Here is a 27,937-nt window from a genome sequence, read left to right on the forward strand (position 1 = left end):
ATTTGATTCATCACCATATTGAATAACAATGGGCTAAGCGAGTCTCCTTGGCGGATTCCTCCTTTTAGTTCTATGCATTATGTTTCCCTTGTTGCCATTATAACTCTGGTCTTGTTGTTGTTAATTTCATTAATTGTCCATATTATCTGGTCTATGTGTTCAGCTTGTAATAAATTTAAGATGTCATTTCGCTTTACCCTGTCAAAAGCACTTTTTTAATCTACAAAGCACATGTATGCTGGTTTTCCATATTCAATAGACTTCTCTATTATTTGTCTGATAATAAAAATTGCGTCTATTGTGCTGCGGTTCTTTCGGAAGCCTTGTTGTTCATCTGTCATGTTCGCTTTTTCCTCGATTTTATCTTTTATGACTGCCGTTTAAAATAGTAAAATAGTTATTTATATGCTTTTCCTAATATCAGATATAAAATTGAGCATTGTAGTGACAAAGAGCAATTTACTACTCTATCTCGACATCTTCAGAATAAAACAGTTTTTAATATTGTTTCAGGTATAAAATGGTGGTTACCGTTGATCAGGAGAGATCCACCGTCATAATATTCATCGAGCGTGTTAAATTAGAAGTAGAATCATCAGTCACGTCTCGTGGTCGAAGGGCAAGAGGAGCCGCAGAAGGCGCGTCATTGGGGTCGCGCAACGAGCGATGAGTCGGTACTCGGCGGTGCGTCATCGCTCATGGACCACCCCGCGTCGTATGTGCGGATCTTCTTCAGCGTGGGGCCGCGCCACGAGACTGCGCTCTTTAGGTCCGATACACCACCGGATCAAATTAAAGGTAAGTCATGTACACTTTTTTACTTTCATAATACGATTTGTAACATGTAAGGATTATTAAAAGTGGCATATATAGCGTCGATCACCCTAAGGGCCTATAAGTAAAACGTAGGACTTTATATGTATAAGTGTATAAATATAATGGTTAACCTGATGTACAATTATTTTGTAAATAACATTATATTAGTGTACTTACTGATTATTTAAATTTATAAATCATCATCGTCGTCACTAAATTCAGTACGGCTATCATTATGTAAATCTATAATTTTATTTTTCCGGATCCACCACTCTTCTATTAATTTTTTAATTTATTGACAGTTTTGGCCTATATTTCTGGAGTTGCAATTTTAAAAGCTTCTCACCACATTTCCCTAACTGCATCGTCACTGTATCTACTGCGTCCAACGTGATTATCATAATACGTTTTACATGTACCTCAGATGTGTTCGATGGGATTAAACTGACAGTCATACGGCGGTAACCGTAGTACTTGATGTCCATAACTTGATACAATTTGGTCAACTATATAAACTGTTGGTTTTTCATTACGTTTCGAAATTTCCAGTAACTCTGATTTGAAGGCGTATTTCGGAAAATTCATATTATTTTTAACTAACCAATTTTTTATGCTTGGTACGTTCGATTGTTTTGGTTGTTTCTCCAAAATCTCCGAATGGTAAGTGGAAAAAACTCCGGTGTCGAAAAACTACGAAGGTTAAACAATCTGTAGTAGACTGATATCAGCCACGCCACTTGCAATGTGGAGTTATGGGTAAAGATGAAATTTATAGAATTGCTCATAGAGTGCAGCACCTGTCAAGCCCCTCCTAAATTTAAATACTTTAACTGTCTCATAGTGGCCCGTGTCTCATTGTGGCCCACTATACCCTACATAATTTAAATATTTAAAACTTACGACAAAAATTGGCAACCTCTTACATACGCTATCATAATTCAATGCAAAGGCCATAATAAAGACAGCAAAATGTTATTTAGCAAATTCGATAATTTTGGTAAATATCAACCACTATTTTTCATGATAATACAGCATTCCAATAAAAATTATTAAATATTCTGCACCAATAAGCGGATAATTTTATTTATAAATAAAACAGTAGAAATATATAATTTTTTTTTATTTTATTGATAACAGCAGCAACCATTTTGGGCTATTAGCTGTACTATAGTTATACATAGTAGTTTATTACATAGATACTTAGATCTAAAATAGTATTCTTGAGTAATTGCTAGGTTTACAATAATGGTAAAATGTCATAATTTACAATTTGCAACTAGGGTTTACAAAACATTAATAGTTACAGTTTGTTTAAGATGTTAATATCTTTCAGATAGTTAAACATATTTGTAAATTTACAATGTGCTTTTAAGACTGCTGCTTTATATTGTTAGGTAGTGAGTGTTTTTGTCTTTCACTGATATATTTAGGACACTATATTAAGATATGTGCTACATTAATGTCGCAGTTACATAAGTCACAAATAGGGCAATTTGATTTGGAGATTAGGTAGCTGTGAGTAAGTCTGCTATGACCTATACGTAAACAACATAGCTTAACAAACAGCTGACGATTTATATTTATCGCGCACCAAGATTCGGTTGAGGGCTTTACGATGTGTAGTTGATTGTGAAAGATTCCATTCGTTTATCCATTCATTTGTCACTTTTTCTTTAAGAACGATTTGAAAGACGCACTCTGTATTGCTTCCCTGGCATGAAAATCTGCTTGTTCGTTTCCTTGAAGCCCAATGTGTGATGGAACCCATATAAAGCGTACTTGCTGCCTCGCGTTGTTTAGCAGATGTAATTATTGTTCTTTTATTAAAATACCTATGGGATTACTTGTATATAACTATTCTATCGGTCAAAAAAACCTTCTTCTCCATTATGTATGGCTTTAAGAAATACAAGTAGTTATAATAGTGATTTAAAAAGAACTATTGCAGTCGAAAAATCTGAATTCTTTGATATGTTGGAACCACTAGAAATTAATATATGAAAATTTGTTGATAAGTAAAAATATATTAAGCGCCTGCATAGCAAATCTGTCAGATTTTCTGGAAATATATACCGATGCATCAAAACAAAACAAAATAATGGCACGGGATGTGCATTCTATATACCATCAACAAACGTTCAAGAAAAATTCAAACTGAATAATAATACTTCCATTTTTTGTGCAGAAGCGATTGGTATTATTAAAGCCTGCGATTATGTGGAAAAAAACAAGTTAAAAAAAATACATTTTTTGAGTGACTCCTTATCTGTTCTTAAATGCATCGCTAACCCAATTAATGTGATGGCTACTGATAAAAATCCATTTATTAGAGAATTAAAAGCAAGAATTCATAAATTAAAAAAATGTCAATACGAATTAAAATTCACCTGGGTATAAGCTCATATAGGATTTCGTGGCAATGAAGTTGCAGACTCCTTAGCCAAAGAAAGCGTTACAACTGGAGAGCATATCAACAACAATTTAGGTGGTCAAGAATATTACTGATGTCTAAGAGTAGTTTTAAGGCAAAATGGGAATTGCATTGAAAAAACTATTGCTCTCCTAACCTCACACGATATACACTATTACATCCAAGTATTCCGACAGATTTGTGGCACCAAGAATTTAATTTTACAAGAAATGATATTGTGATCATTTGTAAGCTAAAATTCGGACATGCAAGCTTCCCTCAATACCTATATAAAATGGGTGTAGTCAACACTCACTTGCAATGTGGTTTGCGACTTAGATCACATTTTTTATGCTTGTCGTAAATTTGAAATACAAAGACAAGAACTTATTAATAGTTTATTATTGCAAAAATTATACCCCCCTTTCAATTTACTTTATTTGATATCATTAAATATGTACAAGGTATATAAAATTATTCTTAAGCTTATTAAAATGTGTAACTCAAAACTTTAGTGTAGGTGTTAAGCTCGTTACCTCTGTTGAATCGCCAAATATTTTACCTTTTTACTTATACTTTCCGTGGTCTACACTTTCTGTCTGTGAGTCACCTTGAATGACCCCTAGGTGCGAAAAGTAATCCTAGTTCCTCTCCCATCGTAGTCTTCTTTTAATTTCCAGAATTGTAGTGTATTTAGTTTAGTTAGAATAGGTTAATTTAAGTGAACGATATTACACATTTGCTGCTGGCTGGATGGGCACTTAGCCCGATTGCCAAGAAAAAAAAACTGTTCTACCGTATGTAATGCACTGAGAGAATCGGTAATTATGACAGAATTTGGAATTTTTTGAGTACGTTTATAAATAGGGGCTTGCGGAATTGAATATAGTTCTCCAGAGTAAATACTGCAACTGGAAGATAATTTAAACTGTAATACAATATTCGGAGTTATAGCTGCTGATACCACACCATCAATAGTTTTGGATGAATCTGTATAGATATGACAATAATCTGGGAAAGAAGCAAGTATGTTGTAAAATATTTGAAAAATTGTTGCATGGGGAGTCTCAAACTGATAGTATGTATTTAAAAAGAGTTAAATCACATATTGCAGGAGGAAAGGTCCAGAGGGGAGGTGTGAGTGTATTTGTCTGATCAAAAAATTTTGGGAATTAAATATTATAGAGAGATCTGATTCTCTGGTAAAAGGGTTCGTTCTTTTTTTATTTATATAAGTTTCTGTGAAACGTTCAGCGATAGTATGATGGAAAGTGGGATGCGATTTTATCGCACATATGGATGATGCGTATGTAAATGATAAGTGCATTCTTCTAAAATATAAAGGTGGTTCCTGGTTAAACATTATAGACTTTTAATGGAGCTAGTACAAAATGTTTCTGTAGCTATTCTTAGTGCTGTATTTTGCATAACTTCTAGTTGCGCAAGTAGAGTCTTCTTTACAGATGAGTATATAACTGATCGATAATCGAGTTTTGATCGTACTAGTGATTTGTAAATATGAATCAGACTTTTTAAATCTGAGCCCCAATTACGATTGCATAATGTTCGCTTTAAATTAAGACCAGATTGACAAGATTACTTAATTTCCATAATATAGTATTTCCAATATAGTTTCTTATCAAAGATCATTCCTAAAAATTTTAAGTTTTCCACATAAGTTAAGTTGTTTCCATACTGGAACTTTTCAACTGAACATCTGGATTTGTAGAATGCCGTTTTTTTGAAAATAATATACTATTATTTTATTATTTTTTTTTACTTAATTAATTGAGCAAATCAAAAAAAACATAACCTATTTGTTCTCAGGGTCAAAAATCTCCTTATATTAACCTATGTTCTGTGGGTTCAAAGATTTCCTAGTTGTCCTTTATCGGGATAGAGAAAAAAGGATAATAATAAAAATAGTATGTTACAAAAAAATTGGTATTCTTTATTTTATTTAAAGAAGAATAAAACAATTATTAATTTTTGCCGATATCTTATCAATCAGCGTAAATGAATACAATAAAATTTACACAAAAAGAATATTTTGGGTCTTCTTGAAAACAAAACTAATTTAAAGCCAATTTCAATGAATATCTTTAAAACTTTTTATCTGTCTGATTTTTCAATATTTACTTTATTGCAAAAACAAAACTTTAAAATATTTTAGAAATGAAGTCTACTCTTGAGTTAAAAGGGTAACGACAATGATGTCAACAAACTGCATTCACAGTTACAAAATTTTTAATTCTGAACAGAAAATCACTGACCTTTCCTTCGTAGATTGTATTTGGACCATACCCAGAATCATCCACGCTCCACAGCAATGTGATCTGTCACTATTTGCCTCGGCTTTCTTCTTTTCGTATCTGCAATCCTCCTGCAACGTCTGTACGAAACACCTGACTCAATTCTCCAACAATTACCACTTGAAATTTAATTCTTCAAAACACTCAGCTACTTCTCAATGACACAAGGACCTCTTTCTGTCAACTTGGTGCCGCCAAAATATTTTCTTCCTTTCACAGTGCCGGTATTCAAACTCACGAACACACCCTCTATCGAGACGCGACCTTTCCTTTCGATGATCAAAATGATAACTCCCTCTTTTCTTATACATCGACTATCAATTCTCCCATTAAAAAAAACTGTCCAATCAAAAAGCTTTATTTTGTTTACAATCATTAAGAAAAAACCCCATTACTGTTTCCAGAGAAACTAAAATTTTTGCTTTAAAACTGGCTTTCCCTTTGGTTACAAATACATAATTCATTTCTGTAACAAAAGGTTAATTAAAATATCTTAATCCTAAGTCATATACAAACAATGAAAAGATTATAATGAGTATGGGCTTTCTAATTGTATATAAAAATATTTTACCTGCGAGTGTTTAAAAATCAGTTGTTGACAGGCTAAATTTTCTGTAAATCTAATCTTATCTTAATTTAATACATAAATTTTGTTTACCAGGATGTCTTAAACATTTATTTAAATGGTCTATTTTAATTTTTATTTTTCTCTTTGGCTGAGAAAAAGAAGTATGACAATGTTTTGGTTGTAGAAAAATGCAATCCCACAGCTTTTGACCAGTGTACAAGGTGATTTATTGCACATTGTAAGTTTTTCTGTATAGAAAGAATATTTTTTTCCTCTTGAATATATAATTAAATCATCAGCGTATAATCTCGCACTAAAAGTACTCTTCTATTTTAGTATCAGGTAGCGCATTAAATAAAATTGCTTGGTTCTTAGAATGAAACTGAATTCAAGTATTAACTATAAGCATAGCAGAGTATAATGTTTTGTTTTGAGATTGTTGATCGTCAGTTATGACTGTTGACAAATTTTTAAGGGCGGATCTGATATCAGTTGATAAACTCATTTGGTACTTAATGAAACCAGCTACAGAACTAAAAATGATTCTAATAACAGGGCTTTCGGCTGCCACTTAACCTTACAAATGGTATGCTTTAAAATTTTTTTGAATATAAAAAATAAGAATAACTCACTGCTGTATTCCGTAACGTAGCTACACTGTATACGATTAATTATTGCTTCTGTTTAAGTTTATTTCGATATAGATTATTTTAAAAAATTTAATTTTTCAGGACTGAAATGTAAACACAATTTATATTACCATATTCAGGACCGGTCTACCAATATATAGTTTTCTTTTATAATTAAATACAATTGTTACATGTTGTATAAAGGACTCTCTTTGTCGAGTAAATCTCTGACAACTATTTTGTGTTGTGACAATTTGCTCTCTCGTGTCAATCTGCTCTGCACTTTAGTATAGAGCAAAAATTATACAGCGCCAGTATTTTATACTGGCGTTGTATAAATTTTACTTAGCCTCAATAATACCTATTTTATATATCATTTATAAAACAAAATTACATTACTAATATCTTCTTCTTCTTAAAGTGCCTATCCGTTCCGGATGTTGGCGATCATCACGGCTATCTTTACTTTATTTATTGCAGCGCGGAACAGTTCAGTGGTAGTCATGTTATACCACTTTCGTAAATTTTGGAGCCAGGAAATGCGTCTTCTTCCCGGTCCTCTCTTACCATTTACTTTCCCTTGGAGAATCAGCTGGAGAAGGCCGTAACGTTCTGGATTTCTCATTACATGTCCTAGATATTCCAACTTTTTAGTTTTGACGGTCATGAGAATTTCACATTCTTTCCCCATTCTACGCAGGACCTCCACATTAGTAACTCTGTCAACCCAGGATATACGTAAGATGCGCCTATAACACCACATTTCGAAAGCTTCGAGCCGATTCATAGATGCAACAGTCAGTGTCCATGCTTCCATTCCGTAGAGCAGAACTGTGAATATGTAGCAGTTCAATAGACGGCATTTTGTTTTTAATGATATGTCTCGACTGTTGAAAATGATTCTCATTCTAACGCTTTTGCTTTTATTATTCGCTGTTTAATTTCTGTTGAGTGGTCCAATTGGCTATTTAAATTGGTGCCTAGATATGTATATTGCTCGACTCTTTCGATATTCTGTTGGATGATTGTAAGTTGAGCGTTTAGTATTGGTTTTTTACTAATTGTCATAAATTTGGTTTTCTTTATGTTAAGAGCTAGTCCGTATCTGTTGCTGACTTCTGTTATGCGATTTGTTAATATCTGTAAGTCATTCAGATTATCGGCAAAAACTATAGTGTCATCTGCATATCTAATGTTATTCAACCATTCACCGTTTATTAGTATTCCTTTCGCACAACCGTCTAAAGCTTCCTTAAATACCCATTCAGAATAAATGTTGAACAACAATGGAGACAAAATACAGCCCTGTCGTACTCCACGTTCTATTGCAATTTTATCAGTTAACTGGTCTTCTATTTTGATTTTGGCCGTTTGATTGTAGTAAATGTTTCTGATAATTCTAAGATCTTTGTTGTCAATTCCAATTTCTTGCATTAGAGTCATTAATTTGTCATGTTTTACTCTGTCAAATGCCTTCTGGTAATCTATAAAGCATACGTATATGTCACAATTCACATCCCTGCATCTCTGAAATAGCACCTGTACAGCAAAAAGGGCCTCCCGTGTTCCCAGAGCATCACGAAATCCGAATTGTGTTCTTGTTAGTTGTTCCTCACATTTTGTATATATTCTTTTGTGAATGACCTTTAGAAATGTTTTAAGTAAATGGCTCATAAGGCTTATAATTCTATAGTCTTCGCACTTTCTCGCATTGGGTTTTTTTGGAAGATTTATAAAAGTTGACACTAACCACTCTTGGGGAACCACGCCTGTATCATATATACTGTTAAATATATTTGTCAACCATTTTATGCCATCATCATAGTCCATAAGTTTTAAGAATTCTGAGTGAAAATTATCAGGGCCTACTGCTTTACCATCTTTGGTGCTTTTGATGGCATATTTTACTTCTTCGACTGTAAATGGTGGTCCAGATTCGCAATTGGTGTTTGTTGTAATACCAGTGTTACTTCGTATATCTTCAAAAGTTTTTTCTACGTATTTAATCCAAATATCTCTTTTATGCTCTATTTCCAGTACTATGTTTCCCTGATTATCTGTCAGGAATCCAGTGTTCTTGTATTTATATAAGCCTGCCGCTTCTTTAATCTTTTTATGGAGGTTAAATGAATCATGTTTTTGTTGTAATGACTCTATCTCTGTACACTTCGAGCTAAACCAATTTTCTTTTGCTATTTTAATAGCCCTTTTTATTTCGTTATTTATGTTGTTGTAGTAATTCTTATTATCTTGAGCGTTTCTTCTGTCTTTCATCATATATAGAATCTCCTCCGTCATCCATTCCTTTTTATTTGTTCTTTCAGGTTTTAAGTATTTCTCTGTTATTTCTTGACTTACTTTGTGCAAATTTTCTAGTTCTACATCTGTGTTATCTGTTTCTATATGGGCCCATGGTTTTTCTGTACGAGCCCACGTTTTTTCTTTTAGGCGTTTTTGTACCTTTTCCTTTACTGTTTTATTTTTCAGTTGGTTAATATCGTACTTCATAATTTTTGGTCTTTGAACTTTCTTTAAACTAAGTTTCATTTTGGCGATAAGTGGATTGTGGTCCGAATTTATGTCGGATCCCGGGTACGCTTTAACAGATGTTATAGAACTTCTAAATCGTTTGTTAATAAGAATATAGTCTATTTGATTTCGTACTGTGTGATCTGGAGTATCCTGGGAAGATTTCCACGTATATATTACTAATAATAGCTAATTACTCCACATTACTAATATAGCTTCCCTATATAACTTTCGATTGCTCAATAATAAAAATCTAATAGAGGCAAGTTTATTTTGTAAATATATATATATATATATATATATATATATATATATATATATATATATATATATATATATATATATATATATATATATCCTAAATGGTCAATATTCACTCTCAAATAAAGTCATGAAACAAAAGTGTAGAAGAAAATTCACTACACTGACAATTCACTACAAAACTATTTATTCACCTCCAACGCCAATGTAACTTCGTCTCCGTTTTGACAGCGTCAAACAGAAATGTAGCCACAACAATTTATTGCTTGTCCCGCAGCCCTTCAAACTGTTTCACAGTGGTCTTTTTGAGCGAGCCAAAGTTGTTTAGAAGAACTACATGTGGATATGTTTAACTGTCAGAGAATATATACAACGTTGAAGTCTGTTTTATATGTTTGCATCCTCAATAAATTTAGTAAAGAAAGAGAGTTGTGACAGAACGTGTTTGTCGTATCTAGTGAATAGTTCAGTAAAAACATTGTTAAATCTTGGCAAGCCAAAAATATATAAAGGGTAATTAAGCCTGTAACAAACTTTAATATAAAGATAGCTATTTACGAAAAAATGTTGTTAATAAAAGTTGTAGGCACGTTAAGGTACATATTTTAATATTGCTAAAAATTGATTTTATTAAATATATATTATAATATTAATAGGGTCTGTCCTACTCTTTACTTTTTCGTGTCCAAGCTTTATCATCTTAAGTGTTCGGTTCATTATGCATTGAAGCAAGCATCACCTACACTGGAGCAGGTGGTCCATGTCCTGTCGTTGGCCACACGTACATAAGCTGTCATTTTGATCGAGCTGGCCCTATCTTGCTTTGTTTATGCTCATGTTCTCCAGTCGCAGTGTAAACCAAACTATTTGTTTAATTTGGGGGATACCATTGTGGAAGTTTCTTAGGATCCCACTGAGAAAACCTTTTCTGGATTTAAGCCGCAGTTCGTCGTCTGTTGTGTCGTCAAATGACTTCCCAAACGTTCGGTGTCCTTCGTGGTTTGTCTTTGCAGTGCAGGTCGCTCGATTACCGTACACCAATATAGTTTCTCTAGCGGGGTTGCTTTTAGGCACCCTGTGGCTTCATTCCACTTTTTCAACGTGTGCCAATCTATTCCAGACAGGGCATGCATACTCGCTCGTATGAGCTGAGAGCCTTGGCTGTAGTTAGGAGGACATTCAGCTGGGCGCCCCATTTAGAGTAATGGAGTTTATGCTGTTCATTGTCACGATATGCTACCTCTAGAGCGCTCTTTTGGCAGTATGCTTTATATGTGAGTGTTCTGTTCAGTTTTACTTTGAGGCGTATTGGATGCTTTGCGTGTTTCAATTGATGTCAATTCCATTTGATCTTTAGCTTTCTTTTTACCTGTCGTGTACGGACAAAGCAAGGTCGTCATCATACAGGAAGTGCTCGGCAGTTTGAATGATTGGTTGGTCGTTAGTGTAAACGTTAAACAACATAAGTGATAGTACCCCACCCTGCGCTAGACCATTCTTATGATTCCGCCAGCGGCTTTTCTTCCCCTGAAACTAGACATATAATCTCCTATTTTCAAGTAATGATTGTATGACGCTTGTGAATTTTTTATCTCCTGGTAATGCTCTGACCTTTTTAAGGGGTTGTCTATGACTGATAGTATCATGCGCTACGGTTAGATCGACGAACGCCACACCTGTAGTTAGTTTGTCTTGGTAGCCCTGTTCTATGTATTTTGTGAAATGTAAGAGTTGGCTAGTATAGTTTTTTCCCGGTTTATTCCCATCCTGCTTGGGAATCGGACGGGGCTCCAGAATTGACTTCATGCCTTCAAGGCAAAAACTTTTGTTTGTCTCTATATTTTGGGTATTTTGACAAGTTGGTTCTATGTTGTGTCCAACACGCGTAGAATTCTTTTATAGACCCATATTTCGAAGACTTTGAATTTATTTCTATCGGATTTTTTCATAGTCCATGTTTTAGCTGCGAACGTAGTAGTGGGAAAATTAGGGCATTGACCAACCTGAGCTTAGTATTCCTTGTTATTATTCGGTCTTTCCTATTCTATTTAGTTTAGCTGTTGTTACGCTTGATTTCTGAGGAGCAATTGCCATTGTTGGTTATCAGGGAGCCCAAGTATATAAATCTGCCTACCACTTTGAAATTCGCCACTTGGTGTATGTGCGGTGGATTATTATTTGCTCTGTTTACGATTATTATTTTTATTTTTCCGGTGTTGATTTAATGTGCAAATTCTTCACTTATCCAGTTTAGCTGTTTAGTGATGGTAGTCATTTCGACATGATTTCCTGCTAGTATAAGTGTGTCATCTGTATCGTATTGCTGATTTTTCTGCCTTTTCCTGTGATTTCTCCATCTCATTCGTTTAGTATTTTTCTCATTATATATTCATAATATATGTTTTATAATAATTGGACAAATTGGGGTAAAATGCCCAATTCGTTGATAAATAGAATGGTTCCAATGACATTTGTTGACTGTAATTATCCACCAACGCTTTTTTTTTCAATATCACACTCCATAAACAAGTGTTAAAAAGTTTATCTAATCCTTTAGGTAAGATTAAAATAATAGATGAGTTGATTTAGTACAGGTTTAATTATCCCAAAACAACAAGCATACAAAATTAAAAATATTAAACTAAAAAGAGAACCTTTCTACTAAATTTAGGAATATTACTAGCTTATATAAAGTAAAAGTCTATTGATTATCAGATAAATTGAGAGTCTGTTGATTTAAAACTCTTCTAAAATGTTTAATAAAAAGTTCTGTCATATTGACCAGTCCTATTGTACACCACGAAGGTTGGTGATCACTGGCTATTCAACGAACTCGAAGCAAATCTGTTGTGATCTTGAAACTTTGGACCACGGCTCACTAGCCTACTACACAAATCAGCAATCTCCTTAGCACTTTTGTAATTTTGCAAATAACTTATTCAAATCAAATTACAAACTTTTTACATATGGTTGACAAATTTTGCAACACAAGTGTGTACAACTTAAACTTAGCCAAGGTACTAAATATTTTAACTTTAAGAACGGTCGAAAACAGTCTCTTCACGCCCTACTGATAAACGTGGACATATTTATTGCTTCGAGCGCTAACATTTAATTTCGACTTTAAAATCACGGGCTTTCGAAAAAATAATGGTTATAGTATGCAGCTCTCTTTGTTTTGAAGGCATCTGAGTATATTCCGTGTATTTGAACTTTGACTAATTTTTTATCATATCAGAATAACAAAGAGGTTATGAACTCCCATATTTTCCATTATACTCCAAATGGATCCGATTTTACTAAATCGAAAGCCTTTGTGTAATCTACGAAACAGAGCAGAATTTGTATGTTGTATTTTCTCGCTTATTCTATTATATATCTGGTGTTTAGTATTTCTTCCCGCGTTTCTTTTTCTGGTATGAATCCGCATTGTTCTTCGGCTATCTCTGGGAGTAGAAAGTTCTGTAGTCCTTTATTAACTATTTGTAGCAGTACTTTACGTACATGAGGAATAAGGTCAATAGTTCTGTCAGTGCTGCATACGGTTAGTGATCTTTTTATATAGATAGTATAGATAGGGATATAGGTTCATTCGCACCACTTTCAGGCTATTCACCTGTGATCCATATTATGTTGCACATATCCAATATTACAATTACACCAATCTCGCTCATTGCTTTTACACTGAGTCTACGCTGGTATGCCATCGATCTCTGGAGATTTTTTGTTTCTTAGTTGGTTAAGAGCCTTCTCTACTTCTGCTCGTAAGAGTATTGGTTTTGCCTGATTGCATGTTTCTTGTATTCTGAGACTAATGCATCTTTTGAAGTATCTTTGTACAATTCTGAGCAGTAATTTCTCCATGTCTATTTTATTGAATGTGGTTTCCTGTTTTTGTGGTATGTTCTTCCATAACTCTTCTTTTTCCACTAATTCCAAGGTTTCCCCTGACATTCAATGTTTGTTTTTATTTCAGTTTTAGTCGATGTGTACTCTTTTTCCGCTAAATATATCCAGCTTTTAATTTCATTCCACGTTTTATTTATGTCTTCTAATATTTGTGGTTTTCTTTGTTTATCAGTTTCATCTAGAATTCTTTTGTATTATTTACCCTTACTTAGCTGTTTTGTATAATGTATTTTTCTAGTTGTATGTAGCTTGAGCCTGTTTTTAATTTTTAACAGATTATGATCTGATCGACAATACGCTCCAGGCATATATTTTACATTTAATACTGAGGTTTTCCATCTTTTTCACATGAGTATGTAGTCGATTTGATCTTAGTGTTCGTTATTTGGACTAGTCCATTTTGAGAGCCTTCTAGAGTGGTGTTTATAAAGGATATTTGTCATCACTAGATTGTTTTCACTCGCAAACTGTAGGAGATATTCTCGTCTGTTGTTTCTAATGCCCAAGCCAAATGACCCGACGATATCTCTCAAATCTTGTTCATTTTCAGTTTTTCCGACCATTACGTGACAATAATGTATAGATACTGGCTTTATTTGTAAAATTTTCTTTAAGATGTTTGCTATGTCGTTGTAAATGTCGCCAATGTCTTTATCTGGGACATCTGTTGAGGGCATATATATACCTGAACGGCATGTAAAATTTTCTGGTTGTTGTTTTAATGTTATTTTTATGAGTCTATCGTCCTACAGACGAAGCGAAGTCTTATCGTCCTATATGTCTGACCTCCTTTCTCCTAAAAACAATGGAGAAACTAGTAGATTACTACATAAGAAGCGAAACATTAGCGAGGAAACCACTTCACAAACATCAGTTTGCCTACCAGACTGGCAAATCCACTATAAATGCTCTGTAAAATCATCACTGCTAGTATTGGAGGAGAATCTGTGACTGTGACAGCGGTAAAGGGGTGCCCTCAAGGGGGAGTATTATCGCCTCTGCTGTGGTCTTTGGTTGTGGATGACCTTCTCACTAAGTTGCATGATTCTGGTTTTATAACCCAAGGTTACGCAGATGACCTAGTTGTTACAATTAGAGGCAAGCATGACCAGACTATATCTAGTCTCATGCAAACTGCTCTTAACGAAATTAAAAGTTGGTGCTAGAAAGAGGGCTTAAATGTCAACCCCAGTAAAACGACTTTGATACCTTTCACAAGGAGACGTAAATACAATTTACAGGCTCCAACTATGAATGGCATCACATTAGACTATTCCAAGGAAGTAAAATATCTGGGGGTAACCCCAGATCAAAAACTCACCTGGAATAGTCATATTGAAAAAATTTTATCCAGAGCTTTGGTGGCAAGTTGGACCTGCCGCAAGACGTTTGGAAAAACTTGGGGCCTACAACCGAAAATGACTCTCTGGTCATATAAAACAATAATTAGGCCCATGGTCACATACGCATCATTCGTATGGTGGCCAAAAACACAACAAACAACAGCTAACGCCAAGCTTCAAAAAGTGCAGCGGCTAGCTTGTCTGGGAATCACAGGGGCAATGTCAACATGTCCCACTGCAGCTCTAGAGGCGATGCTGAACCTTCCTCCCTTGCAGTTCTGCATAAGGAGGGAGGCAGTAACTACCGCCTTAAAACTGCGACAGACACAAATAATGAAACCTGGAGATCTAGTTGGCCACCTGAAAATCTTAGAAGAAATTCCATTGGATTCTAAGGACATGCCGACAGATGTAATGCCAGTCAAATTCGACTTTGAAACACCCTTTGAAGTGGTCATAAAAAACCACCAAATGGGTGAAGAAATTGAACCAAAAGTGGAAGAAGGTTCACTCGTATGGTATACGGATGGATCTAAGATAGATGAAAGGGCAGGAGTGGGAGTTACTGGGCCCAATTTCAGGCTATCTAAATCTCTTGGAAACGCCCCAACTATCTTCCAGGCAGAAATACATGCTATAGACATAAGTGCCCAAGAATGTCTCAACCGAGACACCCGTAGGGCAAGAGTCCTTATTTTATCAGACAGCCAAGCCGCCTTAAAGGCTCTAAAGTCATTTACATGTGAGTCGAAGTTGGTTTGGGACTGTAAACAATCTCTCAAGAAGCTGGCGGAACGCAACAATGTAACTGTGATGTGGGTGCCAGGTCACAAGGGAATTGCAGGAAATGAGGAAGCTGACAGCCTCGCAAAAGAAGGAGCTAATACCCCATTCCAGGGTCCGGAACCCTTCTGTGGACTATCGAAAAGCCACATCAGAGAGGAACTCCGTACCTGGGAACTCAATCAACTAAGATCATATTGGTCTAACACACCAGGACAAAGGCAAGCAAAAAGGCTCATAAAAGTGTCGCCTACTGCAACAAACCGCCTTCTCGAAATGAGTAAAAAAGATATCAAAATGGTCACTGGCCTTCTCACTGGTCACTGCCCTCTGAGATATCATCTCAAGAAGATGGGCAAATCAGATAGTGAGAACTGTCGTTTCTGTCACAATGAAAAAGAAACAGCAGAACATATACTATGCAACTGCATAGCACTGTTCTGCAAAAGACTAAAATTCCTAGGACAGGTCAGTCTGGCGTCCTCTGACATAGGAAACAAGTCACCTAGGAAGCTAATCAACTTCATCAGAAGTATTGGCATTCTAGAGTTTAACTAGATTAAGGTATGCACAAAAGATCTCTATAGGTCGAAGTGCGGTGAGGCCGCATGGCATTAACGACCTCACATAATCTAATCTAATCTAATGAGTCTATCGTTTCCTATTTTATATTACCTGATACATTTTGATATTATATTATTTATAAGTATGGCTACTCCATTGTATCTTTGTTTTCAGATCCTGGTATATATAGATAGTGTGGTTTTGTAATTTGAAATGTTCTTGATCTCTTCAGTGTGTTTCTGCTAGACCATATATGTTTCTATTTTGTTTTATTAGCTCTTTTTTTAATTTAATACCAGCACCAATTTAATATAACCGCTAGAAAATTTACTAAGATGTAAATTGGAGATGGAAAGTTAGATAATAGAACAAGTGATGGAGTTTCAAATCTAGGTGTTACATTATCTAGCTACGGAAAGCTCGAAACAGAAGTAGAAGATAAAGTGAATAGAGTAAACAGAGACGCAGGTTGCCTAAATGAAACAATCTGAAAAAATAAAAATATCGGAAAAGAAATAAAGGGCGAAATTTACAAAACAGTCATCAGACCAATAGTGACATATGCGGCCTGACACAGAGATGACACAAAGGATGTTGGAAACAGCAGAGATAAAACCACTTAAAAAATTGATAGTAAAAGATATACGACTATGGGACAGAGCTAGAAGTACAGATATACTACTTAGATGTAAGGTGAAGAACATCAAGGACTTGGTAAGAAATAAAAGAGTAGAATGGAACGATCATATAAGCCGGATGGCATCAAATCAAGTAACAAAGACGGCAAGAAACGATTTCACGATAGGAAGACGATTAGTAGGAAGATCACGAAAACGATGGAATGACAACTTACTGGATCCACATTGAAAAACAGACAGTCATGTCTACTTAAAAAGAAGAAGTAGAAGAACTGACGTTCCATGTCCCTATATTAATCGATTTTTTACTTAAAAACTAATTTATACGTTGAGTCGCGTAAGGATTGGGAGGCCCAATGACGATATATTTCGAGTGCCGTGTATCTTTTTTTTTAAGTTGCCGCGAAATTATCTTTTTATGAGAAAAGGTATATTTATTGACGTTTCAATTTCAAACCGTTAGGGGCCCAGCGTTATTCAAAATTTTCGGAGATTGAAAATTCTATACAAGAAACTGGCACATTGTCAAAATTCAAACAAATTTTTTACAAAGATGTAGAGACAACAACCTAATACCATAGGGCTAGACAAGGTATATAGTGTTTCAATGTTATGTATAGAAAATTAATTACAAAGTTTGTGATATACTTTCATATGGGTGATGCCTGGCAGCAAGAAGAACGTCTGCTGTGGGGTTAATATGAGAAACTCAAGAACTCTTCTTACACGTATAAAAAATTTCAGTGTCACAAAAAAATTTCATTACAGTTCAAATAATCGACAGAATATTGTGTATTATATTAAAAATTTCGGGAGGCACACGACAACGACGTCTACCTATTGCGTAAATAGTCAAGCGAGATTATCAATGACAATTTAAGGTCAGGTCAATGTTTTCTTTCGAATCGCCTTTAATAATTTCTTCCGCAGTTTATTACGAAAAGTAAGAAAGAAATAATTCCAAACTATAGCTTGTAAATCCCAATAACAATGTACCATTTCAGAAAACCTGCCGCAAAAACTACGTTTCTTAATAACTTTCTTATCCTTCAATAAAGCTAATTACTTTATTATAATTGTTAATATAAACGTTCCATATTGTAATGTTAGCTTGATGACAATGGTTTATTAAACAAAACAGGACAGGCAAAGAGTACCTTTGAAGTACATTTAAAAAGGGTCAACTGTTTCCACGATTTACGGCCAAATTCACGCAAGTTGTGAATGAATGCAGAATCTCTGTCTGGATTATGAAACGCTAGATTATCATCCAGCAAAACTACGGGAACAGTTTTAATTCGAATGCTATAATTGTCCTTTTATAAGAGTTGCAATAAACTGTCTCTTATGAGTTTGTAACATTCGAGAGAAATACTGCATTATTTGTATTCTGCAGTATGAGAACATTCCTCATTAAAATGATATAGTAACGTTGGATTATTACAGATGAGTGTAGAATATCTTTCTCGTTGCTCTTCGAAACATTGCAAGGAAATAAACATATATACATAATGTTAGATATATATATATATATATATATATATATATATATATATATATATATATATATATATATATATATATATATATATATATATTTTTCCGGGTTTGACTCCGCGTTGTAAAATGCTGGTTTTCTTGAAAACCATTGTTTTGGCGACGTTTCGGCAAGGTCTCACTTGCCATTCTCAAGCCTGGTGGATCTACTTCTCGTCGTTACTCGATTAGTACTGGTAGTACTGGTAGTACTCTACAAAATTTTATTTTTTGCTATAACTTTCATGTTTGTAAACATGTATGTATAAAAATTTATAACTGGGTACTTTTAAATATGAGAAATTATAATTTGATGCACACTTTGATGTAACTGATAGAGGGCGCCACTTATGCCAAATATGTGGTATAAATTTGCCCTTAACTTTTTTGCTCTTTAAGTTACCTGTATTTGGGATAAAACATATTAAAGAAAATTTATTTTAACAGAAAAAGGTATACTTGTTAATAACTTCAAAACTCAACAGTTTTCGAGATAATAGCATTTTAAAAATCAGCTGCATAATTCTGATCCAAGGCAATTACTCCAGGCAACGAAGAAAAAACAGACAAAAACATTAATACTTCTTAATTTTGGTATAAAATACCTTTAACTAAAGTTAATAAATAACGAAATATTACATAAAATAAATATATCAGCAGGATAATTAATAATAGGATTTGACAAAATAACAGAATAATAGGATTTTACATCAAATAGTTTACGTTTTATGTTAAATTAAAGTCATAATCAAAACATTTTGTTTACAAACCAAATGAATAAATAGTTAAACTAAATAACTTAACTTTTTGTCAAAGTAAGTGTTCGATATGTCCTCCATTTTCTTTAATTTATTTGTTAATATATTCCATAAAAGATCGTCTCATAATAAATAGCATCATTGGTTCTAAAGAAACTGCTGCAGTATTTATTTCTTCCCAAAGTTGGTTGCAAATGTTTATGGGATTCTTATAAAGATGTTGTTTTAATGCGTCCCATACACCAAAATCAAGTGGATTAAATTCGGGGCTACGTGGTGGCTATAATGTATAATGGATGAATATATTATTTTGGATACATAACCAAATCTTATGGTATATTATGGAACTACATCTTATTTGTAGCAGAAGTTAAATAATCTATTAAACAGTGATGTATCTCGTTCATTGGTTACTTATATACAAACGGAATAACCTGTCTCGATGACATTACTTATTTATATGATTAGGTTACAGCTTACGAGTAACTATAATTACATCTCGAACAAATGGAATATTATGATTTACTAGCGAACTAATATTATGCTGAACTAAATTGCCTGTGTGTTTACTATATTTATAACAATATTGGTTATTAGGACAACGATGATGTTTTTGTAAAAATGCTGAGTCTTTCAGGTTAGATTTGTAGCAAAAGTATTATGAAATAGGACACATATGTGTTATTCAATACCTGTGCTCTAGTTTCTATTTGTCCTAATAAAAATGGGAAAACAATTTACGTAATGAACAATAAGTATTCTTTTCTGATCTTTTATGAATTAAATAATTATATTAATAACTCACCACATTGCCAAGGAATATGACTACCACGACCAATTCAACGTTCAGAAAAGTTGTATTTAAGTATGTTCTAACTGCCTTCCCTCTAGAATGTGGTGGTGTACCATCTTGCATAAACCACATATTTTGGGTTTTTAGCATTTTACAATAGAGAAAAAGTAATACAACGCCATTATAGAAACTTAAGAAGCGACACAAAAGTGAAATTGTAAACATGATGACGGCCAACGTCTGAATACGGATATGGCACCTAAAGAAGAAGATGAAATATCTTTTCTCCAATAAGACATTTAGCACCCATAACAAAGCCCTTTGTGATGTTACATTATCATCTTTGAGTTGTTTTAATAAGAATAAACTATGAATTATGCTTATCTACAGGTATTCAGTGCTTTACCGCACAAATATCAAACTAAGAATTATTGTGCAGCTGACTTATAAAATGCATTTATCTCGAAAATGGTTGAATTCTCAGGTTACTAACAAGTATACCTTTTCTTTGTAAAAATAATGTATCTTTAATATTTTTTAACAGAAATAGAGCTAGCTTAAAGAGCTAAAAAGTTAAGCGCAAATTTATGCCACACATGTGGCATATGTGGCGTCCTCTATTAGTTACAGTAAAGTAAGTATAAAAATATAATTTATCCTACTCAACAGCATCAAACTGTAAATTTTTGTCCAAAAATATTTACAAACGTAAAAGTTATAGCAAAAAATAGCATTTTAAATTTCCATTTTAACACCCTGTATCGTTCTTAATATCAACATTTTATTAAAGCAAGTTGGCTTAAATCGTAATATTTTAAAGTGTAGAACCTACGGTTTCTGTTTGTACAATTACTTAAGGACCACCCTGTATATATATAATGATGTAAAATTCATTCTTAAATATTGTTTTGTCTAAATAACGGCTTGGAAATTTATAGTTATCACTATATTTTTTTTATCAGCTTAAGTTCTTGATTTATAACATTTGTGTATGTCCTTATGTGGGAAGCACGTGGAACTTTTAACCATGTTTTACTGGTGGCAAAATTTATCAAAAACTCCCCAGTCTCGCTTGTTTCATTGTGCAGTGAGTGTTTTCCTGTTAAGCCATAGAACTGCGGCTTCTTGCCTATTTTATCATTCATATCACCCATTATAATCTTGATGTCATTTTTGGGCGCATTATCATATACTATCTCTAGCTGTTACTAGAATCTTGCCTTTGTATGTTGTTCTTGTTCTTGTGTTGGGCAGTGAATGTTTATCATTGTTAGGTTAAAGAAGTGGCTGCAAATTCTTAACTTACCTATCCTTCCACTGAGTGCCTGGAAGTCTATGATTTTTGACTTAAAAGTGAAGTAAAACTGCACATTCTTTGCTTTCTTTTTCCTTTTCACTATATACAATTGTATGCGTTTTTGTGTCCCTAACACCTTTCCCCAGCCATCTTGTCTCCTGAAAAGCAGTAGTCTTAAGCTTATATCTTTTTAGTTCTTGCAGAAGTGCGGTATGAGCTCCTGGTTTATTTAGTGTCCTTACATTCCAGTTTTCAAATAAATAGTCCATGTTTCGTAGCTTGCGTCGTTTTCGAAAGTTCCATCCTGTATTCCGAGGCAAATGTTAAGGTTTTATAACATTGTGTTTTTTCCGGGAGTGGGTTGTCAGCCCACTGCCCAACCTTCCTCCTTTACCCGGGCTTAGGACTGGCAGTGGTGACTCCTGAGCTACTCAATTCACCCATTTGTCATCACAGGCGGAGTTTAATATATCATTGCCCGTATCAATACCGTAACAAACAAAATCAAATGGCACGTATTAAGCCACAACGGTTATTATGGGTCTTCGTATTTAACTAAAAACATCACTAAAATGACATCAGTATGACATAAGTTTCTGACAAAAAACATCATGGAATTATTAAAAAAAAAATAAAAGCTGCATTTGCTTACCTTCCCTGCACTTAAACAAGTACACAGAATATTTAGTTATAGCAACTTGTATTCTTATCAATGTATATGTAAAAGTTACATGGCCATAACGCACAAAATGGAAGCGGACACATGTCAGACTATGTCGCAAGATTGCTACAAAATGCCGTTTGTGCTTACACATGACTTTAGAGCTCACGCTCGTAGAGATCTGCTGGGCACTTTTTAAAATCAGTTTCATGTTGTGTTTGTTAAAAGGATTATATTATAAAAGAAACTGTTACAATGGTTGAATCATATGTACTGAGATACGATACCAACTGCGCACATTGGAATATTCTTTTGGTGGTTTTTGTACAGTAAAATAATTGGGTGCATATGCTCTGCTGGCCACAAAGAGATACTCAGTGAGCCGCGAGTTAGTCACCTTTGCACTAAGGCAAACTAAACTTAAAATTTTGTGTCATCCTAAAATATAAAAGTACAAAAATAATAATGTGTTTATTGTCATACGTAAATAAAGGTATTTTCAGTTGATAAATAATTATTCTTCCTAATATACAATATAATTTGAGCCCACGTAACGCAAACCAATAAAAAAGTAATGGGAAAACGATACCCTCTGCTAATAGATACATGTTAAATGAATTAGTAATTATACTCAGCCGAAACAGGATACTGGATATTTATGGTTAACGAACATCAGAGATTGCGGTATTTAAACTAGTGGGTATTTATTTTCTAGCTGTAATATAAATTCACATCCCGGGTAAATTTTGTAGATATCGTATGTCCATTTACAGCTGCTCTGGGCTGTTACACCACATTATGCTATTTTGTATCATCGGTATTAACAAGTTCCAAAACGTTTATTGATAATTAAATATATAGCTGTTGCCTTATTAATTCTCTATTGTGACTATGATAAACTATAATTAATATTACCTACATTATTACAATTTTTGATTGATGATTTAAATTAACATTAACATTATTATTCTTTCAGTATAGGGAATAAAGTTAGAGATATACCGTTGTAGTGTTTTTTAACCTTCGGCCAGGCGCGCCCTAAATAATTACATCACCAGGCGCTCCGCAGCAATTTGCTGCCATGTAGTTTCTTATTGTTTTCGACACTTTTAATTATTGATTAACTGTATTGTTATTTATTTTGTCAAAAAATAAGAACGCTTTATTAATTTAACTAATTTTAATACATTGTACAGACAAAAACTTTTAATTTATTTGATTATTACAATTAATAAATACAACATTAGATTTAGAATGTCTTTTACAAGTGAATGCACTACATTGTGTACATTTCATAGAGATATACGACTTGATTTTTTCACTATAACAATTGCAGCATCTACCACGTTTAGCAGGATTCGTCGTCTTGATGGGGTACTGGTTGCTTCGGAAACATCCTGGACAGGAACTCGGTCGAAGTGTTTTAATTTGTGATCGTGTATGAAGGTGTTCTTTCATCAAGTTCATTGCAAGGTTTTTGAGAAAATGTCTCCTTTTGAGTGATTTTCCAGAATTTGCAGCGGAATGTAGAACAAAAGTATTTATGCCTCCAATATTCATTTAATTATAGAATATAACACACGGCTATATTGTAGTAGTTGGTGAAACACTGTATGATGAACATAATTTATCTACAGTATCAACTCCTCCTTTTGTTTTATTGTAATCTAAAATCAACTGTGGTTTCTTAATATCCATGTCAACTGTACTTTCGTTGTGCATAGACGATAATAATATGACTGACTTACTTTTACGCGACACGTAAGAGGTAATCATAATATCCTTTTTGAAATCCAAATATGCTAGATTGAACTGTCCTTGATTTATGTGGAAGAAATTCTTAAGGAATTTCTCTTTTGTTTTTCTTCAGCGTCCCAAGCAGAGTAACTTTCTTCTGCAGCAAATATCTAGCTAACGGAATACTAGTATAAAAATTATCTGTTGTTATGTTTCTTCCTGTCATTTCTACGGACTCTATTAGACGTTTTACAACGTCAAAGGCCGAATTTTATAAGTCGTATGGGCCACTTGACTGTTTACCGCAATATTGCGGTAGCCTAAATTGGCGGTATAAAATGTTTGAGCATCACATAACGCGTACATTTTTATCCCGTACTTAGCAGGTTTGTTGGGTATATATTGTATCCAGCTACACCTACCTCTCTCAATATCAATCCCTGTGCCATCTTTTTCACAAAGTTCCATCACATTTGTGTGATTGCCGTGCTTATTGCACGGCAATATTGCGTTTTATCTTTATGTTCATTTATATATAAATTGGTAAACATTAGAATTTCATCAACCATATCAATATTGATAATAGTAAAAAACGCATCAATTTCCGTTTTTTTTTGACGTGCAGTTCCTTTTATTATCGATGGTACTCTCATTATATTTTGTTGCATTGTCTTAGATGTGGCAAAAGAAGTTTTATACCACTTACTTTTTTTATCCTTGCCAATGAATATATCTTCAACGTTTTCGTAAAACACTTCCTCCTCATCTGACATATCTTGCTCTGAACATGTATCGTCGTAGTTCTCCTCAATTTGTTGTTTATCCAAATCACTATCACTTTCCAATATTTCATCTGTTTCATCTTCAATATCTGTCATATTATTTAGAATTTCCTCTAATTGTGCTTGGGTTAACACTTCCTTTGGATTTTTACGAGACATGTTATAATATAGAATTCTACAATAATCTAATATGTTTTATATATATTATTAATTCTTATAAATAATTAGATTATTAACAATTTTACTTACCAATAAAATTTCAATTTCTCGAAAAAGATATATAATATTAGTTATTTAAAAAAAAAAAATTGCACGAATTTCACTACCAGGCGCCTTGCAGCAATTGTCTGCCTCGATGTACTATTCACAAAAAAGTACGATAACTAACTAATTGGATTTGGATTTCACAAGACGATGATGGGTACCGACTAAGTATTAACCGATAAGGGAATTTTAAAAATATCACGTACATAGCGTATCCTGTTAACACTTTACCTGGAAATATTGAGTTTACGCAGCAAATTACTGCGGCGCGCCCGGCTGAAGGTTAATAATAATTCCAACATCATTTTTGTGATCATCAGTACTGCTAGCTGAGTAATAGAGAACAATGTCGTTATAGTAACATTGTCCAGCACTGGGACGTCTTACTTCGCTGAGGCCAAGTATCTCTATTTAAACTCTGCTTATTTTTAGTGATACTGTTGTGAGTTGTCCAGTTTTATAAGAATAATGTTTGTACATTCCACGTTGCAATACGATTTCTATTTATTTATTTTGGAGACGCCACGCACCGGGGATGTTTTGTTTTGACTCTCCATTAGTGATTTTTCTTGAGATATCCTTAGGGATATTTAATTCAGTATATCCTCTTTACATACTAAAATAAGATAACAAAATCCTGGAAAGTGTGGAACTCTTTAGATAGTTAGATTGACTGGAGGGTTAAATGTGACGAGAAAATTTTAACCAGAATAGAAATTGCACGAAAAAACTTTATTAACTGGCGCTTTGTATTCTGCAATAGAAGTCTGTCGTTGAACATACATCTAAGAGTACTAAAGTGCTACGTCTGGCCCGCTTTGTTCTATGTATGTGAAACCTAGACAAAAAAAAATAAAATATCTTAATAAATTAGAAGCATTCGAGTTGTGGTGTTCCCCTCGTATGCTTAGAATCCCGTGGACAGCACACATATCAAACAAACGTGTGCTAGAGACCAAGCACAAAGAGCGAGAATTGATCAATATCATTAAAATAAGAAAGGTCCAATATTTGGGCTATATAATGAGAGAACCATTTCACGCAATAGTTTTCGTAAGGAATTGTCTGTCTCCCATCGGACGCGTCCCCAGGTGGTGGATAATGGAACGCCCTAACCCGTCATAGGACCGGTGGGTAGTTGGAAAATAAAAATACCAACCGCGAAACAAAACAGACTAAGGTACAGCAACCCTAACAAAAGAGTCTCTGGTCCTCCAAGTTGGGGGTTGGGCTAGAGGCTGACAACCTCTTCTTGTAAAAAACATATATTACAGAACCTCAGGAACTATTAGCTGAACGGAACTCACGACGACGACTCTGCAAACAAAAAATGGAATTAGGATTAGGAACATGGAATACCCGAACCCTGTAATAAACTGGAGCACTCACATCTTTACTAGCCATAGTGAACACGTACAAAGTAGATGTTTTTGCACTGCAGCAAATACGGTTGGTGGGAACTGGCACTCTTGACAAGAGAAACCATTCCATATATTACAACTGCAATGAAAATCAACAAATAGATGGGGTGGGATTAATTGTAAACCGAAGAACAAAAGGCCTTATTATTGACTTTAAAGCTCACAGTCAAGGAATGTGCTATTTGCGTTTAAAAGGAACATTCTTTAGTTGCAGTTTGATCAATACACATTCCCCAACGGATGACAAACCAGAGGAAATAAAAGAACAGTTGTTCGAAGACCAAGCCTACAAGAGATGTCCCAGAAATGACATTAAGATTTTATTAGGTAACATAAAAGCAATAATAGGACGAGAGTGAGTTTTCATGCCCACTATACGAAAGCATAGCCTACAAAACATCAGTAGCGATAATGGATTACGACTAATAAACTTAGCAGCAGCACTAAATATGACAGTCGCTAGCACCTATTTTGAACACAAGAATATACACACGGTAACCTGGACCTCTCCTCATGAAAGAACAACGAGTCAGATTGATCACATCTTAATAGATTCAAGGCATGGAACAGGCGTAATAAACTGCAGAAGTTATAGATGCGCCAACATAGACTCAGATCATTGCCTAGTGATCCATTCCTGCCTAGTAAGTCATTTTACAAAAAACCTTAATTTTTTTCGAGACGATTTATAGATCATTAAAATTAGAAACACAATTACAATATAACTTTTAATTTTGAGGTCATCAATGTCATCCATCTTTCTACTATTTATTTTTTTGCTCTCCTGTAAAATTAGGAATATGTGACTCGTGTTGTTTTTGAAATGACCGATTCGTTTATAATGGGAATTTTAGGGGTGCAACTAATTAATGTCAAAATGAGGGAGCGTATATTAAGATAGTTCGAGCATATTCTACGCCAATACACTAATTACCCAATACAAAGTTTCTAAAAGGAATAGCAGAGAAGTAGAGAGGGAAACACGCGATATTATTTTATGTTATGTTTGTTTCTGTTTTTAAACTTTAGTTAACTATTGTTATTTTTGTTGCTAATGTATCATTGTTTTACTTAAAACACATGTTAAGGAATGCAACTGTTCATTTTCTTTGTTTTTAAATAATTAGGGAAATTAAAAAAAAAACAAAATTTTCACAAAACGTAAGACTACAACATGATTCTGTGTATATACATTCGTGTACCTTGACCTTTTTAAAGAGTGTCTCAAGCTTAACATAAGAAAAATATTTTCTTTTTTCTACTAAGTATAAACTTAAATAGTATTTGGGCTGATACCTTAAAATAGTGTACCTATTTCAAGCTTCGGAAAAGTAGGTCTTAAGATGAACTTGGAAAAAAAAAACTAATGACAAATGCATCGAACATTTGAGAAATAACGTTGAAGGAAGGGATTCTATGTTTGACCAGCGAGCGAGAAAGACGTGTTTTAGGCACTAATTTATCGTGCTCGTTAAATAGTAATTATTGAAGTAAATTTAAAAGTAATTATGTAAGTATAAAAGTGAAAGTGATTTGTATACTGAATACTGAAATCGTGAGTAGATAAAATATACTTTATTCACCTATTTGGATTTAGATATTTTTAAGTAAATCACTACAATTAGTTATAGTATTATCCAATTTCCATGAACTGGTATCACAGCGAAAGCTGTAAAACAGCACCAGTTTTTGTCGGATTTTAAATTTATTTAAAAGATGTCATCTTCCAGTCAGCTACCACAAAATGCATCATACTCAAAAGCAGTTAGTCAAATACGTAGTATATTAATCCCACTGGATAATTGTATAATTAATGACTATCTTGAAGGATTGAGTCAGTATATAGAACCAAAAAATATAATTTTCGCATCCCGTATATCAAACGGTAGAACATGCATATATCTACCATCTAAAAACCTAGTAGAT

At 33.9% G+C, this 27,937-nt stretch overlaps 1 protein-coding gene across 1 annotated transcript in view; it reads left to right on the top strand.

Annotated features, from left to right (window-relative positions):
* The window catches only part of Pde9 (phosphodiesterase 9), a 1,302,013-nt gene that overhangs the window by 927,975 nt on the left and 346,101 nt on the right, over positions 1–27,937 (top strand). The window contains exon 6 of the mRNA XM_072540799.1: positions 514–798. Within this exon, the coding sequence (XP_072396900.1) occupies positions 699–798 (100 nt within the window). The 5' untranslated portion in view covers positions 514–698. The remainder of the gene's footprint in view (positions 1–513; positions 799–27,937) is intronic.

The sequence above is a fragment of the Diabrotica undecimpunctata genome, chromosome 8, assembly GCF_040954645.1.
Source record: "Diabrotica undecimpunctata isolate CICGRU chromosome 8, icDiaUnde3, whole genome shotgun sequence".
NCBI lineage: Eukaryota > Metazoa > Arthropoda > Insecta > Coleoptera > Chrysomelidae > Diabrotica > Diabrotica undecimpunctata.